The 18,527-nt window shown below is 43.6% G+C and overlaps 1 protein-coding gene across 5 annotated transcripts in view; it reads left to right on the top strand.

Moving 5' to 3' along the window:
- The window catches only part of MTCL1 (microtubule crosslinking factor 1), a 103,571-nt gene that overhangs the window by 38,427 nt on the left and 46,617 nt on the right, over nt 1-18,527 (top strand). For 4 of the 5 annotated variants that reach the window (XM_080579912.1, XM_080579911.1, XM_080579908.1 and 1 more), the window contains exons 4-5: nt 12,438-12,497; nt 14,642-14,716. In XM_080579912.1, coding sequence (XP_080436038.1) covers nt 12,438-12,497; nt 14,642-14,716 — 135 coding nt within the window. The remainder of the gene's footprint in view (nt 1-12,437; nt 12,498-14,641; nt 14,717-18,527) is intronic. The other variant, XM_080579909.1, reaches the window with a different exon arrangement.

Below are 18,527 nucleotides of genomic sequence, written 5' to 3'. Positions count from 1 at the left end.
GTTTGAGGTACTGTAATGCGCTGGTAGTAGCATGTGGGAAAGGACAAAGAGACTTGAGTGGATTCTGAAATTTCAGCTGATCTCCCTGTTCATGGCACATTGCCAAAGAGGAGAGCAAAGGTGGGATTATAAGGAAATAAAAGTGCAAACTTAAAAATTTCCAGAAGAGGTGGAAATGGCAGCCTCTCTCTAACCTGGAGCAGCCGTCTGACAGGATACTTTCAAGCTAGTGTCCTAAGAAACACCTCAAAACCACAGGATTTTCTACACTGAGATTACTCTGTTTTCACTTAAAGGCAAGTGAAATATCCAAGTAAAAGAGATGATTTTAAAGACTAACCCCTTAGGTGACATTATCGCACGATTGTAGCCGGGATGTTGATTCGGAAAGAGACGGGTTGTTTTTTAGGTTCTCATGATTTTAGGTTTTCATGATCAGTGGCTGAGAAAAAAAGGCTTTTGAATCCAAGGATTTGAATAGAAACATTCATCCTATAAAAGCCTATATGCATTTGCATTCATTGTTAAAATCCAGCCGAAAGGAAAACACTGCTTCTGCGGATTATTCCCGCATTAGACCCTGTGCAGCTTCTTGCTGTGAAATACATCCAGAAATACCGTTCTGCATCGGGAACGTGTTAGTGCAGCCACAGTGGTGGAGGCGTCCATACCTCTGTGCAGCCCAGGGGGACACCTGGCATTGTGGCCGGTGTCCAGCGCTTTGGCTATCAAAGCCTTATTATTCTTAGGAAAATCTGCCTCCCCTGGCTTCTACGGGGAGCAGTGTTTGAAAAGAAAAACTTTGGAGGAATAGCAGTTGAATCAGAGGAAAGCTTTTCAAAGCTGCTTTTTAAAGCGTTTCGTAGAAGTGCAATCAGCTGGTAGCCTGGAGTATTTTCAGGCTACTATTTCCAGTCTGTAATTGCAAAGTTTGAAAAGTCTCTTCCATTGCCTCAGCTCTTACCCTGCGCTCAGCTCTTTAGCTCTTGCCAGCAAGTGTCCTTCCACTGCAGGTTCATTGTGTGACCGAATATTTTGCCCGGGGTCTTAATGAATATGTCTAGGATTCCCTGTGAACACTGAGAAATAGTATATGCGAGTTTGCTGAGAGGCTCCCTGGTTAAATTCACACTTATTATGAAAAGCAACGTAGACATTAGAGGGCAAAGGAAAGAAAGAAGCGCCTAAAGAGGAGAAAAGCAGGGCCAAAAGAGAGCATGTCATTCAGACAGGCCGTGTGAAATCTGACAAGTGTGCATAAATATTGGGCCTGACCATAATAGGGCTGTGATTCTGCAGCCCTCACTGAAGAGAGGCCAGTGGGATGCCTTGCATGACTAACAATGAACCACTTGCATTAGTGCGTGCAGCACAGCTTTTAAGCCTAAGGAGCTGTGAATACTATATAGTCACGTTGCTCTGTAGAAATAAAAATGATTATTGAATTTTGGATTTCTTATTATTGTTATTATTTGGGGGGATAGTGGTTGTATTTTATTTTATTTTATTTTATTTTATTTTATTTTATTTTATTTTATTTTATTTTATTTTATTTTTATTTTATTTTATGCCTCAGTACTGGTGAGTGATGTTCTGAAAAGTTTGTTTTCAAAGAGAATCCCTGCCGAATCGTTTAAAAGGGGTGTAGAGCCTACTGATTTCATCTTGCAGTGTCTGCAAGTCACTATTGGAATCGTAGCAACAAGTGATACAATGATACAGATGCATGATGCTGTACAGAAAACAAGGAAAAAACAAATTATCTTCTTTAAGCACCAGTCAGAATCAAAGGTTTGTTATTCCTACAGCATGAGTAATTTTATTACTTTAATGTGGGAGGGTATTTCAAGTAAGCATATGCCTTCTATTAAACTTGATACTTTATACCTCTTAGAATCTAGGGTTGCCACAAGCTTTCCTTTTAGTTTTTGTTATAAGGGGAGAATTTGGTCAAGGCATGCCGGCTTTATGTTGACAGGGAGATTAATAAGGAAAGCCTGAAGAGGACTCATCCAAATGATTTTTAGTTCTAAGTCATTAAAATAATTATCTCAATTAGAATTTTATTTTGTCTAACTCTAGATCTACTTTTGCTTAAAGTTCCTTGGTCTCCTTCTGGGGCCCAAACAGCTTTCTCAGGTTTTCCCATGTAAATGAAAATGCATTCAAAATTCTTATTTGTTACATGCAAAATAAAGAGAAAATAATGAAGCCAAACCGGGAAATTGTGTGTTGTCCGGGGCATTTGGGGTGGTCAGTAAGAACTTTTCCAGCATTGCCCCTGGTCCAGCCCCACAGCACGTGGAGTGCTTGGGACAGGGGCAGCGCCTGGCTGCTTATCTTCTGTGGGCATCATTAAGGGAACTGTTAGTGCTCTTATTTTAAGCACTGACACTGTGGCACCCTTTGCGATAGGGTGGGCTCTCAGCTGAGAAGCAGGTTACCTGCAAGGAGCTGTTTTTTCCAGACGGATGAAGATGCAGAGAGAAAAGAGTGACCAATGACTTCAGTGGTGGAGAGAAACAGTTTTTGCATTTCAATTAGAAAAATGAAAAGTGCATGAATTTCCCATTTCAGTAGTTTCTGTCATCTGAGAAATAATGATCTGAAAAAAAATTGCAGGTCTCTGGCAGTCCCTCCAGCAGGCTGCCATTATTCACTCTAACACATACGTGTTATTCATCATCATTAATCTTCTGCTCCTGGGCTAGGATATATCCTATTTTGCTGCGAGCTGCCATGTTTCAGGTCAGGAGCTGATCCATCGATGGGGCTCGGATGCCTCTGCTTCACAGCAGGGTGTAATTTTGCTGTTGGGGACCCCTGTGAGGGTGACCCTGTGGGAAGAGGGGTGCTGGGGCAGCACCCAGCACAACATCCCTGCAGCACCACCATGCCTGGCACGAGATGGCCGGTGGCTGGTCAGAGATAAGAGGGGAAAGGTTATCAGGTCCCCCAGAGAATCTGCACTTGCTGTTTCTTCAGGCTTGGCAAAACAAACTCCGGTTTGTGTTATTGCCTGATGGGCTTAGCAGGGCTTCGTGACGTGACTTGGTGATGTCCTCCTATCAGGCATCCCTGCTTGACTTACTTTTAATCACAGCAGCGCGACGGTAGTCGTGGACCAGTGACCATTAGATACCTGTCTGCAGCATCTGCGACATGTCGTCTGGTCTCCTAAAAGCTTCAGTTTCAGAGGCTCAGCTTGCACTGCCTGAGGCCCTAGTCCAAGACTTGCTGAAGTTAATGAAAAACCGTTGAAAATGGAGTTTGGTGTGATTTTGGCACAGAAGTATATTCCTCAGTAGAATCTGTTACTTAGCTATTTGTATATGGTTAAATCCCTGTACTTCATGTGCTGATTTATAGTAAAAAAACTCGCCTCTTTGGCTTTTTTGGGCCAATAAGTATAATAAAAAGGTATTTCCCCAGAATATTTTCTCAGCCTGCACTCCCCAGCAGGCGCACGCCATTGCAGCTTCACTCTTCCTGAGTGTTTTGCAAGGTTTTCCACATATGAAGAGGTTCTTTGTAGTAGGCAAATCAAATACGAAACACATGAGGATGTTCCTGCTCTGATGTACTTCAGCATGCCAAGTACCCAGAGATCAGAAGGACTTTGGAGTTACTGTCTAAAATTTATTTTTCAGAAGCTGCGTCTCAAATCGTCTTCAGACACCTCTTTCGCTAGGCAGCAGCATCAATACAACGTGCGGATGGGATCAGTTGAGTTCTTCCCTGTAATTTATGTATTTTGGTGCGTGGTTCAACCTTAGGACACAGCAGCTGGCATCAACTGTCAGGATCTTGTGAAGGCAACAGTGCTGCTCAGCTTTTTTATTTCATTCTGTATTTGAGCCTGGGTGTGCAGCATCACAAGCCAGATAGCTGTAGTGGGTTTTTTCCGCTTCATTGAAGAAACATACATATTCTCAGCAAAATGTGCCTTTTACAGCAGGTACATAAAAGTGCAAAGAAAAGGGCATAATTTTATAGTCTTTGAGAGAAAGTCGTCAAAACCAAGTGCTGTCACTCTTCGTTTGTTATCATAATAATTATCATAATAAAAATACCATGTAAAACGTGACTAGGGTTACAAAATCAGTCAATTGAAAGGTTAGGAAATAGGAGAAGAAGTGTTTCCCGAGCAGCCTAGCACATTGCAGATGCCATCCCTTGCTGCCTGCTGCCTCAGACCAGGGCTGGTCCTGGCTATGGTGACTTTCCTGCACTGCTCTAGCAGGGCCTGCAGTTTCTGGAGGGCATGAGGTTTCTTAAGCAGAAGAATCTCCTGAAAACCAGCCACAGTTGTGTGCCAGCAGCTCACCCCACGCAGGGAATGGATGTTTTGAATTAGACTAAACAAAACAGAGGAGTAATACATAGCAAGGAGACAAAGCATGTGTCTGAGCAAAGATGTCCTAGTCAATTTTTCTGATGTCTGATTCATACAAAAACTTAATATAAGAGGCGATGATCCAAGTCTCTTATTCCTGTATCCTAAAATCAATATGTTGCTTGAATAAAGGTTGTTGCCTGGGGTTGTTGCTATTGGAGTGGTCTGGACTGGTAAAACTAATCTTGTGGTTTCAAGGGAGTATGAGCGGGTCATCCTCTTTCCGTCTTCTCTTCTGTTTTGCCTGCAGATAAAATGTTATGTTTGGTAAGGAAGTCTGTATCCCAAGGAAGTACAGCAGCTAGGCCCCACGTAGGATGCAGCTAGGGAGGGCTGAATACCAGTAAAGATGAAGCAGCAAATTCCTCCCATGGGCAGGAGCTGATTCCCCCAGAGATCAGCTCCCCATGCGCTGGGGAGGGCTGGGAAAGCTGAGTGTCTTGGGCAGGATCTACAGAGCAGACCGAGGAGCATTATCCCACCCCACACTTTCGTACACCTCCCTAGGAGCTGCTCCGAGAGGTCAGAGAGCTTAAAATGGGGATTTTGCAATTATACCATCTCTCCTAATTAATAATTTCTTTCCCTACTGGCCATTTCCAGCTGAAATTGGGATCCTAGGTAGCCTAACACTTTTCTCCTGTGATGGTAACTTAAGCTTGAATTTTATTTGTATAATTGATGGCCTTGTTTTTTCTTTGAGAACTCATATTTTTGTGCTCGAACTGTGACTACTCCCATGGTACGCTGAATATGCGTGTCTTTGGGGTGATGCATCACCTGTCGGTAAACTGTTACGTGCATTGGATGTTATATAGGGTGGTTATATAATGGGTGTTACAGGTAACACTTATCTGAGGGTCAAAATTGTCATCGGTTACAACTGCATGCATTTACCATCTTTTTGTTATATCTAGATGAAAAATAGAAACCCTTTTTCTGAGGGCAGTGCGAAATAATAGATGGGCAACAGAGGATTACAAGGCCTATCTGGGCCATGTTCACTGGAGAGCATCTCAGTTGGCCTTTAATCTTTCTGTTTCTTTAGAATTTTATTTAATACTTTATAGAAACAGCAAGTTGCTCTAATCCAGGGGCGACTGAATGTACTTGTAGTTATAGTTGTCTGCTCATGGAAAAAAATTCTTTCCATCCCCAATGACGAAGACAATCCTATAGCTGTTGATCCATTAGTACAGAAAGTGCAGATGCTGCACAGCTTTGTATATCTTTCTCTGCTAAAAGTTCTAAAAATACTCTTTTTTTTTTTCCAATTCTGTGCAATTTTCTCTTTACACCTATACCCTGGGCACTACAGAGATTTCAGAGCTGTGTGTTTTCTCCCTCTCCTGGTACTGTAAATTGCTGCAGTAACCTCCCAACCCTGTAAGAGCTTGGAGCTTCACCCGGCTCCCCTCCTCTCCTTTAACAGCATGGTCCAAACCACAGCTCTCTGCTTCACCTCATCACCCTGAAACTCAACTTTTTGCTTCTCCAGTGCACTGAAACCTGTTCAGAAACTGGGACCATCAGCTATGTAGCATCACTTTCAAATGCTCTTGGTGGCAGGGAAAGGATGAAGTCTATCTCTGCAAGCAATTGGGAGAGCAGGTTGCTGTCTCCGTGTGCATACCACTGTTCCAGTCTTCTGAAAAAAAAACACATTTATGCCAATAATAGATCAACTGTTACAGGAAATGTGATGCTACGTGTGCATTGATCAGCAGTAAATGCTCTTATGTTGTCTTCCTTCGGAAACGTAAACTCCAAGTCCCCTTTCTGAGCACTACCCCTGCAGTGTCGTAAATCCAGCCCTGGCTGACTGCTGCTCAGCTGCTCCCAGTGGAAGGCCTGCAACAGGACAGCAGGACACTTGCTGCAGCCCCTCATAAAGGATTTGGGTTTTAAAGTGTTTTTCAGGGAACACAGGAGGAGAGGGCAGCTCTGTCTGTGTGTGTGTACAGCACCCGGCACGTTTTCACGGGCTGCCTGCTGCACTGTAACACCAGCAAGCTCAGTCAGCGTCAGCACAGCACATACCTCTGGGATTATGCCCCTGCTCCTGAATGAGCTCTTTGCAAAAGGGTGCAAGCTGATGTGGCTCACGTCCCGTTTGCAGGGCCAGGGGCAGGGCGATGCTCAGCGGCTGAGGCTCAGCTGATGCTGGTCTGGTCTCGGCATGTTAAAATTTCCTTTATATATTGTGGCAGGTGTGATGTAATTTGGGTATCTTATGTCCAAACAAAGAGGGACTTTCACACAGGGACTTTTAAAATACATTTTAATGAATTTAAGAAGTTATTAACAAAAGCAGTAGTGCATAAGACAATGACACCAGTCAGAGTTTGGGATCTCAGCTGTCTGTTGCAGGATTTCAGTTATTGTATTAATAACGCCTATTACATCACTGTGCTATAACTGCTTACCTGTTATTACTATAATGATAATTTAGTAGTTACCATATTGTTATAGCTGATTACATTGGTTTCAGGTCCCCTCGTCAACCTCCACAGGGCAAATACTAAGGGAAGCAGCCTGTTTTGAGGTGGCCCAGCCACCTCTCCCATCCCACACGCTGCCCTCTCGGCAGCCAGGCCTCCGGGCTTCCCCTCCGCAGCACCTCCCCGATCTGTCACACCGAATTATTTGCAAACACCCCTCCAGCTGGTATCACCAGGGGATCAGTCCACATGCAAGAGGCGCTGGGAAGCCGCGAGAGACAACTGATGCCGTGCGCTGGTAGTAAGAGGCAAAAGAAAGAGACTCCTCCAAAGCCCCCATTCATAAGCTTAGCACAATAGGGTAAAGAATGGTTAGGGAAATTTAAGCTGGTGCTGAAAGCTGCTCTGCTTTGCTGCTTTTTTTACAAAAGGGGTGGCTTTTATTCTGAACCGCAATGCTTATGATACTTCAGACATGGCCTGCTTCGCTAGGTCATGTGAATGATGAGTATCACCGCATTTAGAGGTTTCCAGTAAATGAAACACACATGGGGATGAATGCAGATACCGATCGCTTGCGTCAAGCCCTGTGTTATCAGGGCTTGGTGAGATACTCTTTTCAAGGGCCTACAGCAATTGAAAAGTGATTAGGATTTCATTGTATTTTCCAGTTCCACCCCGTAGATATGTATGACAGCCCACATGGAAAACCTGACGCCGTGCTGTCACTGAGTGGCCAGTGTAGTATGGAAGTGCGGGATGGCAGCTAAGCAAAATTCCAGTTGTACACCTGGTATTTAGAGATATATCAGGCCTTAAGATGGAGTGGAAGCCACCCTATCCTACCATTACAAAGAAGTATGTTGCTGCAGAAATGGGAAATGCTTCCTTTTCAAATAGATAAGTAGCAGTACTGGGAAATAGGTGCACAGTGGGGCATTTTTAAAGAGTTTACTCCTTAGTGGTTTGAGAGTAGTGTCCCTTGGCTTTGTCACCCTCTGCCATAACCTTCCCCTGTGGTCCAGCACGGTGCCCAGAAAACATCAGCAGTGAGTCCTTCCTGAGCAGCAATTAGTGCTGCAGTTAACGAACACTGCTTTACATTACGTGGGGATAAGTCCCCCCTCTGATAGCATGTTGCGAGTGGGCCCGTTTTCCTTCTGACTCACATTCATGCCAAGCAGAGTTGGCTTCATCTAAATCACTGGTGCTTGGCGGGGTGTAACTGCTGTGAAGGGGTCGGTAGACTGGCCAGGCTTTAGAGTCATCCACATGCTGTGGGGCAGAGGTTACGTCTCACTGGATGTTTTGCTCATTGCTGGACCTGAGGGGGCTCAACATCTGAAGTTAGCTCTCGCTGGGGAATGCCAACATGCAACTCTTAAGCTTTTACCTTACAGACATCAGTAAGCTGAAAGCAGCCCGGGTAATCTACTGGTGTATTTAGAGGAAGTGGGTTTGGTCACTCATGCGTATTTTTTTTGAAGTACTGTCAGATCTCTCGCAGGCAGTATTTTCTAATGAATGCAAATGAAATTTGTGATAATCCATTTCAAAGCGATCAGTAGCAAGCCATCATTGCGCAGGGAGAGAACATTATTTATACAATTCATAAGCCAGAGTAGCGCTCGTGCATAGTTCTTCACACATCACAGTGGCAGAAGTGGCCTTCGGGCCAGGCTTTCCAAGCCAGCCTCTGTTTTCACGTTGCAGACATTGTCACTTCAGTGGCCAACTACTTGATTTTGCAGGCTCAGTTTGATGCACATATGATAGCAAGCCCACACCTGCCTGCAGATGCCAGACTGCACCCAAAATGACTTGCTCCTCTTGGTAGCAGTGAATAAAATGGCAGGCCAGTGGCTCCAACAGGCTCTAAATTCTCTCTTCTTTTTTTTCCAAGTATTTGTAGCCTGCCTCCTGTCCACAGCTCTATTCGCAGCCTTCCCAGTGCTTACCTCAGTGTTAAAACTAGGGTCATATCTTATGTTGACATTCATGATTCCTCTTAGCTCAAGCTTTATTTCAACGTCTTACTGAACCTCTAATTCCAGTGTACTGACTACCCCTTGCTGTCCCCCACGTGTTGTCGCACTCTCTCCTTGCTCTCATTGCTCACTTTGCTGCACTCTTCTCAGATCTGCTAAAACTAGAGTTCACTGAAAGATGAAAATGGTCTCTTCCTGTCATCGCTAGGCTTCTGGGAAAGTGGAAATAATTGTGTCTCTTCCTGCTGTTAATACTGTACTCACTACATCCAATGATCTTTTGGGGAAGTTTAACTTTTAAAACACCAGGCAATTTATTAATATTCATTGAGTAACCTCTTTCCTGAGACACCGATGTTAACCAAAGGACTAACAAAGTCTTGTTCAACCACCACAGAGATACTTTTTAATAGATGGCCAACTCTGGTTGGTCTCTTGATTATAAAAGGTAGCACAGAAATGTTCCTCGCAGCATTAATTCATATCAGCTTCTGATACCACCTTCCTGCACATCAAAGAGAAATGCTCCTCTGCTGTACCACTTTTAATTTTAAATCACTTAGGCCTGTGGTGCCTTCCACCTATTTCTTTTTGCAGTGGCAACCTCTGCCCTCAGTCCTACAGAAATATCAGCTATATTGGTTGGCGTTTCCCATGCAAGTGCAGCCTAGTCCCACAGTGGTGCATTGGAGATCTTTCATTGCTCTCGTATAGGGTTTTTTGGTTGGGTAGCCCCTCGTGGTCATCCCTCTGTTTCCAGTCCTGCACTGACCAGCGGAGGTTTCTCCCTATCGTCCACTGATAGCTGCCAGAGGTAGATATTGCAGTCTTTCTCTTGCAGTCAGCCTAAAGTTGAGTCCTTGCATTATGGAAATACAGAGCCATCTCCCAGCCCAGCACTGATCAGAAGGCTGTTATGCAAATCCGAGCAGGTCGGTGTGAAAATGCACAAAGCGAGGCCCTGTCCTGTGGCATTATGTTAAACACTTGTTACTCTGGATCTGTGAAATCCATTTTTTCAGCAAGAAACAGAGTTTACAGCTCCCAAAGCCAGATCACTACCTGCCTGTTTCTCATCATGTCATGCATTTTTCCTACTTATATTTTATTTCCATTTCCCTTACTCTCCAAGTATTCTTCCTTGTAACTGAGCAAAGGCTGTATTACTGTCCGTCGCACACCACAACCCACCATCCTCCTAGCTTCTCAGGTTGGATGCTTCCAACTGTAGCTTTTTGTCTTAGTAAAAGCAAGAAGTTTTTAGGATTTGACAGAAGGTTTTGCATCTCCAGCATGATTGGTACTGATATGCTGCAGCAGTGCATGGAGGCCTCTGCAGAAACTGATAGGCTCATCCGTGACACCAAGGGCTTGCTAATTGAATGCAACAACCAGATGACATCCTTTCGTTTGTGGTACTCTTGCTTGAAGTCACACAGAAGAGCAATGGATATGAGGGCAGAGCTGTACCTGCAGCTTTTTAGCTGTATTGACCCGTCTTGTGTACCAGGGCAGGTACCGTGGCTGGTGGCTGCTTGCAGTTGCATCTCTGTTTCCAGAATAATGCCACACTGAAAACAGAAAAAGGGGAAACAGTAACTGTTTATCCTGGCTAAACTTGTGTAACAGGTTTTCATATGATGTTTGCAGTGTTTAAAATCTTTTTTTCATTAAACTGTTTCAGTATCCAGAAAAAAAAAGTATCTCTTACTCAGCTTCATTAGTTATAGGAATTCATGAGATTAAAGTAGAGAGCAGATTAGCAAAAACAAACTGTAGTATGTCTTGGGCATATGGTGCTGCGTATGAATGGGTTTTAACTACTTAACTGTGTATAACAAAGACCAGAAGAGGAGATTTGTCTTAGCGTGCCATAATTATAATTCGCAGTAGCCGCATAGCTTAACAGTCAGGAACAACAGAGGCACGGAAAGCTTTTGCTTAGATTTGCATGGTATGTGTCTGTGTCCCTGAGCCCACACCGTGTTCTCCACCAGCTGATGGCCAGGCATGAGAATGGGCTTAATTAATTAGCAGTATGCCTCTCCTTCCTTCCTTCCCCTTCCTCTTCCCTGGGCTGGAGTTTTGCAGACCGTTTACTGCGCCTAGCTGAGCTCAGGAGTACAAGGTTGCATCCTCGCTTACGCACCTGTAAGCTCCACATGCATCCTGAAGATGTGCGGTGCAGCCCTGGGCTAAGGTAGGGTGCAGACAGGGGTATTTTGCTCCATGGATGAAGGAGCTGGCACCAGTGTGGGTGAACCTGTGACAGCTTTGGGTTCACCTCAGCTGGCAATTGTCTGTCATAGAGCAAATATAAATAGAAGTAGTCAATGAAAGAGGCCATTGGGTTGTTCATTAGGGACTGTCACCCTTCAGGCTTTCTTTGCCTTTCTTGAAGGAAAAAAAAAAAAACAACTGTTTTCTCTTGGGTTGTGCCGAAGCCCGCTGTGTTGCTTGTTGGAGGGGTAAGCATGCCAAATAATTTCTGTGCCCAAAAGTGCTACAAGCCCCTGAGAGCCATATTAGAAGCAGTGGCCTAAACCACTGCAAAAGGGACCTGGAGCTGGCAGAAGGGGAGGCACTGCTGGTTGAAGTACCCAATATTTCCTTCTCCTGTGTGTATGGGGCAGGTTCAAGGGAAGCTGAAGCTCTGGGTGCCAACAAAGCAGTGCAGCCAGCTTTGAATTCAGACGATTCTGTAGTTTCCAGCCTCCTGCTTTTTTGCCTAACATCTGCTGTTCTCCTCTGGTACTTAACATACTTCAACCTACGCAAGTCAAATTTTTGCCATTTCTAAATAAATCCAGGTCACACTGGTTTGAGCTTGGTCCTGAAACACAAGCTTGAGAGAATTAGTGCAAATACCAGTAAGGTGGCTGTGCTGCACCTGCCCCTCCTGAGGAAAGCTGTGCGTTTCCATTTGAGGGTGGGAGGTTTCGGAAAACCGAGCAGGGGTGATGACATCATTTCCACGTCTTAAATGTAAAATTGTGTCTTTAAAAAAGTGCTTATAAAGTGGTGTGAAGATTTGCAATGCTAATCAAATCAAATGTTTGTAGTAAATTCTGAAATACATGAAGAGAATGACTTTTTTCTTTTCTTGGTTTTTATCTGGGCTCCTTGTGTGTTTGCTAGCAAGGACTAACCAACAATGTTATGCCACATAGCTTTAATGTGCGTGACCTTCCTTTTTTTGTGGTGCTTTCCTCTGAGGTTTCCACAATGTGTTTCACATCCACTGTAAGTAACATTCTTGGACTTCTGCCCTGGATTAATCAAACATAAATCATTGCCCCATACTGAAAGAAAGTTTTGCCAAAAATTGTGGTGGTCCAGAGGAGAAGAAAAGGGTTTTTTTTTGCCTCTGTGAACTTTTAACTGATTTTATTCCTTTCTGTTTTGTGTGTGGGAAATATTGTGCATCGGAAAATCCAGTGACAAGGCCCTGATCATCTTGTTTTCTCAGTGATTAATAACAAAAATTAAATCCCTCGCTGCTCAGGAGAATATCCTCACTTTCTCCTCAATTAGTTTTGTGGCAGTGAGCTCTGCCAAACTTGCGGGCTTTGTGCTTAGCTTATCAATAACCCAGCAACACTTCTGTTTCAGAGTTCCCTGAAGAGAAGAGGCAGCAGAGAAATGCACAAAGAAAAAAAAACACTCACCCAGGTACGGTTTTCAAGAACGTGCAATTTGTAGCAAAATCACATGACTGAACTCAAAATTTCTTTCTATGGGTGTTGACAGGGCCATCGGGCACATTAACTAGAGTGCAATTAGGCCTTAATCTACTGAGACCTCCCAGAGATAATGTAGAAGCAATTTAGGACGCAAGCATGGTCTCCAAACCACGCAGCGTCTCGGGTTCGTTGTGCACACTGTCAGCAGGGCCAGGCAGACGGTTTCCTACGAGAAGAGAAAATGACCTTTCCTCACAAAGTAATTGGATCACAGTTTAGGGACTGGCTAAATTTGTACGTGGTGCCCAAGTTGTTGCACTAACAAGAGGCGAAGCAGCCAGCACGGTTCACAGGCTGCAGCAAGGCCCGTGCCGCAGGCTAGGGCTCGCCCTCTGTCACATCAGGTGGGCCACTCGTGACAGCGGGCTTCCCCCTGCTCGGATAAAGGGCAGAGCCCGAGCTGGACCCTTTGTCTGCCTTTGGACACTGGTTTTATTGAAGTCTTCTGGGCTGGTCCTCCTCAGGAAAGCGCTCTGCACTGTTTCCTCTGCTCTTTGTGCTGACGGTAGGAGTTGAAGCCTTTCCCAGTACCCACACAGTTACTGTTTATAGACAGAGAGATGGGGATAGTGTTTCATCTCCCTGTGAAAGGAGCCAAGAGTGGCATCATTATCTTCGCTAAAGAAAGGTTGAGCTTCCCCTGCTGCCCCTTTGGCAGGCTCGGTGCATGCAACCGAGACGTATGGCTTTTCTCAGAGTCGATGGAGTCTTAAAATCCCATTGATTCGTAATAATAGCTGTAATAAATTAGAACGTGCTGCACTTGAAATGGGCTCCATGTGCAGCTGAAGGGGTGGGGGTGGCCAGCCTGGGGGCTGCAGCCTCCATTCCTGGGGCACTACAGAGCGAGCATCCCTGTGGAGCGAGGACGAGTACTGAATCAGACCTTAAAATGGGGCACGAGGCTTTCTTCCTGCATCGCCTGTTATGAGTAATTATTTAAGTTATCACCGAGGTCAGAAAGTTTGTTTTCCTGTAAGTATGTAAGATGTACCTACGAGATATATACACATGGAAATTATGAGTGAAGATACATGAAGGCATGGTCAGGTCCATTGGGGTTTGTGGGAGGCACTGTCCTTCCTTTCCTCATTCATGGAAATTCAGAGAAGTGCAGAGAAAATGGATTCATGTGCTTGCTTTCTCCACTCAAATCCAGACACTGTAACTCAAGAGCACAGGAGCAGCTCTACTTTGCCACTGAAAGCCTTACAAAGGACTTCACAAAATTAATGGGGTAGCCCTGGGTCAGCTCTGCACCACTCACAACATGAGGAAGTGATCCCAGAAACCACCCAGGAAAAAATAAAAACCTCTACACCGTACTCACACGTTTATACGTCACGCAAGCAAAGGATTTGTGTTTGAAAGTGGCTGTCCAGATTTCTTCAGCAGTTCTTTAGGGTAGGAAGGATGGAGAAACAATCTTGCATGCTCACATGTCCTAGCCTTTCAGCGTATGTCCTAGCCCTCTCCCAACTCTAGGACATTAGACAGAGCAGTCTCCAAACCTGGTTATCTGCTCAGAGTTACATGCTGATTGAGACCAGAGTGCACCATACCAAGTGCCCAACCTGGTCCAGCAGCCTCTGGGTCCTGGGGTAGGGCTCAGAGGGTAAGTACAGACACAGCCGGGGAGGTTTGAAGTGCTGCTTTTCAGGGGCAGCCACCCTAAATACCTAAAAGAGGTTCAAATACCTAAACTGAGACATCTTAGGCCAAATGCTAAACAGCTTTGGAAATGAAGGCTTGACTTACTCAAGCCAACCGGAGGAACCTTTTTGTCTTTTTTTTTAATCCCCATTACAAGTTTTTTGACTGAAAAGCAGCCACAGACTTAGATTCTTTAAATCTGTGCATCTGCATACTTACAGATATGTATAACATACGGCAAGACCGGTGTTTTTATGTACTGGGAGCTCATCATGAAAATTAGTGAGAGTATCACATCCACTGCAGGGCACAGCGTAAATTCCCGTGAAACTAATTGTCTTGAAGTCGTGTAAAAGCAGAGTTGTTAGTCGTGCTTACCTGCCTCTAGCAGTATTGAAGAAAAAAGTTTTTATTCAGCAGAATTGCAAAATGGAGCTTCTCGGAAAGTACCAGGCACCAGGCAAAACACAGAGAAAAGTGGTTCTCCAGCGCAAGGTAGGAGCGAGTGCTGGTGCTCACCTGGTGCTTGGGTGCTGGTCGTACTGCCCTGTCGTCAGACTCACAACCCCAACACGCTTACCCATCTTCTGCCTGGCAGTCCCCTGAGACGGTGGTGGTAGAGGAGATGGTGGTGGTCTCTATCTATCTTTGTGTCTTCTTGCCAGAAAAGAAATATCACATTTGGGAGTTTTTGATCAGCTCCTCATTCTCATCACATCATTTACATCGCATAATGAATTTAAGTTCATTTCTTTCATTTAAGTTTCATTTGTTTATCTCAACACTCTACATTTGCCTAAATTAGACTGCAGACTCTTTAGGGAGGAATCTGGGTTTTTTCTTTCTGCCTTTTTTTTTCCCCATTAACATCCCTCTGTAGTGCTATACAGAGTTGTGGTGCTATGGCATCCAAATATGCACTACCAGTAATCATTAATTTCCCATTTATCCTTAATGATCCTTTAAGTCAGTGACTAGCACCATTAATGACTGAACATTTTTGCACTGTTGTTCCTTCTTTCCTTTCAAGACAGTCTGCCCTACATACACCTTTTAGGAAAGTGTCCACATGCTGGATGTGAAATACAGTCAGGCTGTGCCATAGCCCAGCTTTCAGCCCTTGGGATTTGAGCCTCTTGTTCCTACAGAATCATGTAAAGACTGTGTTCTCCTTTTTTTTTTCTCCTTTTTTTCTCCTTTTTTTCTTTTTTACTTTTTTATTTTATTTTTGGCTTTCACTTCATTTGTGATTTAACTTGTAACAAACTATTCCTAATTTCTGTGATTTGGCCTCACCTTAGTTTGCCTTGTATTTCAAAACTCTACTTGCTTAAGTGGGTCTTGCCCCCTTGCTGTTTCCACTTGGTTTCAACTGATCAAGAAATGATTGATATTTCTGTACACAAAGTTTCAGAGGGACAGATGCATGAAGGTTGGGGTCCTACCCTTCTGGCATGCTTAGATCTTGCTGATGAATCTCTCCTGACCATTCTTTTCCTTTGGAAAAAAGCTGTCTGGGGAATGGGAGTTTCAGTAGTCATGTTTCCTGGCAGAGAAGCAGGGAAGATCTAGAGCTTTCTCACCTTTCCAGATGGGATCCATATTTAGTAGGCGAGATAAACATTCATCAGCTCTGTTGTTTCCTATGAAGCTTGTGTTTCTTTAATGAAAAAAATCTTGTTTGTTTCAGCTCTTGCAAAAGACAAAACTTATAAATGCGATACTTTTTTTTTTTCATAGACAAAGCCTAGCAATAAAGAACTGCTATTATAAGAATAGTTAACTGTTTTTGTCCTGCTGTAATAACATGCTAACTCCATGGAAGCACTGAGTTTGAGTTGTGCAGTGATGCAGAGAAAAAACATTGGGGGCCTGACACCAAATCCACTGAAGCCCTTCCCTTTTCTTCAAAAGCTTCAAAATGCTCAGTGCATTGTCTCTGTATGAGACAAAGTATGAGGCAGTGACTGCTATTTGTATTGACTGAAATACAGCTGGGAGAAGCTTCTGGGAGAAGCTGCCCCTACCGCTCACAGCCATGGGCGAGGTGTGCAGGCAGGCTGGTCATCATCACGGGAATGGTGCAGCTGCCTGCAGGTGGTGGCACTGATTGTCGGGCTCTTGCAGCCAATGTTAGCATGGAGAAGGACGCTGGATCACAAAGACATAATAAGGAAAATGTCGGATGTGATTATTTCCAAGCTTTTAACAGATAAATAAAGAAATAAAGAATAAATAAAGTGATCACCCCACCTGTGAGTGCTGATTTGCAGCACTGGTCTGGACGTAACTTTCCTTGTAGTCTCTGTATTTCCCTAAAAGCGAGGCCTACAGCAGGAGGGATAAGCTGATTTGTGATGACAGAAAACACAAAGGTAATGTATCGTGCAGTCCCGACCAAAGATGATGTTTTAATCTTACACCAGAGCAACCTACATTCAGAGTGACTCCAGAGCAAGCTGCATTGAGTTTTGCAAGATTCTAACGCGATATTTAATTTACAAGGTAGATCTATAAAGAGAAAAGTAATTTGCACATGTGTTTTGTAATAGTGTGGAAAGGAGGTGTGTATGTGAGAAGACAAAAAAAAAGCCCGTCTCCTGGAGGCTCTGCTTGCAGTCAGTTATATGCATCTTGTCTGCATTCACAGAAGACTCACATTACAGGTGCCAGAAACACAATGAGGGGAGTTTCAGTTAGTCAACTGACTGCAGTTTTCTTTTGACTCCTGGTTATCACTGAAAACAGAATATTAATAGAAACTTTGGCTGTCTTTTAGCCATGTCTTGTTAATACCATGTAAGATAACCTTTTTGCTGTTTAAGATTTAAAAGTCGCATCCTGCACCAAGCAGAATCAGTAGGAAAGCTGACTGAATTCAGAAATATACAATCAATTACTTCTCTGTCTGTTTTTGTATTAACAGCTGAAATGAAGACAATTTATAATTAGTATATATTTAAATAGGATGAGGAGAAATTAATCTAAGTAACATAAAAGACACCAATGTGCAAGGATGTGTACTTTAGAAATTAAATCATTTCCTCAGATTGCTGAGCCATAATTAGTTTTGTAATTTATTATTTTTCTCTAATAGGCAGATCTGGGTGAACAGTTAACATCAGTCATGTTTTCTTCTGGATTTGGTTGCCATTATTAGGAATTGTAACAAAATGGTGCTTGTGAAAGACAACAGTGCTATGGAGACTGAAATGAAGTTTCCATAGATAATTGCACATATGTCCACATGGCCTAACAACAATGATGAAATCTGCTGTCTCAAGAGATCATCTTTCAAAGCCTGCCTTCCATTATGCTGCTAATGCTGATAAATGTGTCTCTTACGAGGCCAAGTGCCTGTATCTCCATGACAATTCATGAAAGTGATTCATGCAAAGAAATTGTTCACCAGCTTAGAATTTACTTAACCTCATCTCTTATTTCAGCACAATGCACACTGGAGTTTTCATCTGAGTGAGATGCAGGACTTTAAAATGCCCGACTCCAGAAAAAAAAAAAAAAAAAAAACAATAATAATTAAACTCTCATTTAATGCCCTGATGCTTCCGAAAAAAAAAAAATGCAGGTTTTCACATGGGATGGATTTGGATGTAACCATGGTTTAATGATTTTTTCATTCTTTTTTCTCATGTTTTCACCAATCTCCCTTGTGAACAGTTGTCCATACCAGAAAGAGTGATCACATTCTGTTCCATCCTAATAATAACAACACCAGCGACGACAGTAGTGCTCTCTATTCTGAAAGGGAGTTAGGTACTCCAGCTATTTCACAGTGTTGTGAGATCCAGTAGTTAAAGTACAGAGCACACGTTTTTTCACTGTGCAGGGCAGTACACCCTTGTGCTCCATAGCTGAAGAAGCCCAAGATGTGGGATTATGACAAGGAAATTTGTTTGAGCAGTCTTTGTTTCGTGATGCTAATAATGAGCAAATGTATCATGAAAGATAAACGGAACAGAAAACGCCAACAAATCATGGCCCCTTTTCAATATAGTCATGCTCATTTTCCACAAAATTTGCTCGATATCTGAGACAAAATAAACATTGAGCACCCTTGCCCTGGCACTCCTGCATCACTGAACACTTGGACCAGCACAGTGATTTTTTTTCTCTCTGTAACTTGGGTCAAGCTGCTTTGCCGATTTAACCTGGACCAAGCCATGAAATGTGTCAACCGTGTGGTTTGTGCAGCTCTGTCTGTGTTGTTTGCCTGCCTAACAGACATGGCTCAGAGGGTGGGGAGGTGAAGATGTGGGGAAGCAAGCAACTTCTTGTGCTTTTCTAA

This window comes from Anser brachyrhynchus, assembly GCF_964034855.1.
Source record: "Anser brachyrhynchus genome assembly, chromosome: 2".
Classification (NCBI taxonomy): domain Eukaryota; kingdom Metazoa; phylum Chordata; class Aves; order Anseriformes; family Anatidae; genus Anser; species Anser brachyrhynchus.
Note: the sequence above shows the minus strand (reverse complement) of the source record. Positions and strands in the feature narration are given on the sequence as shown.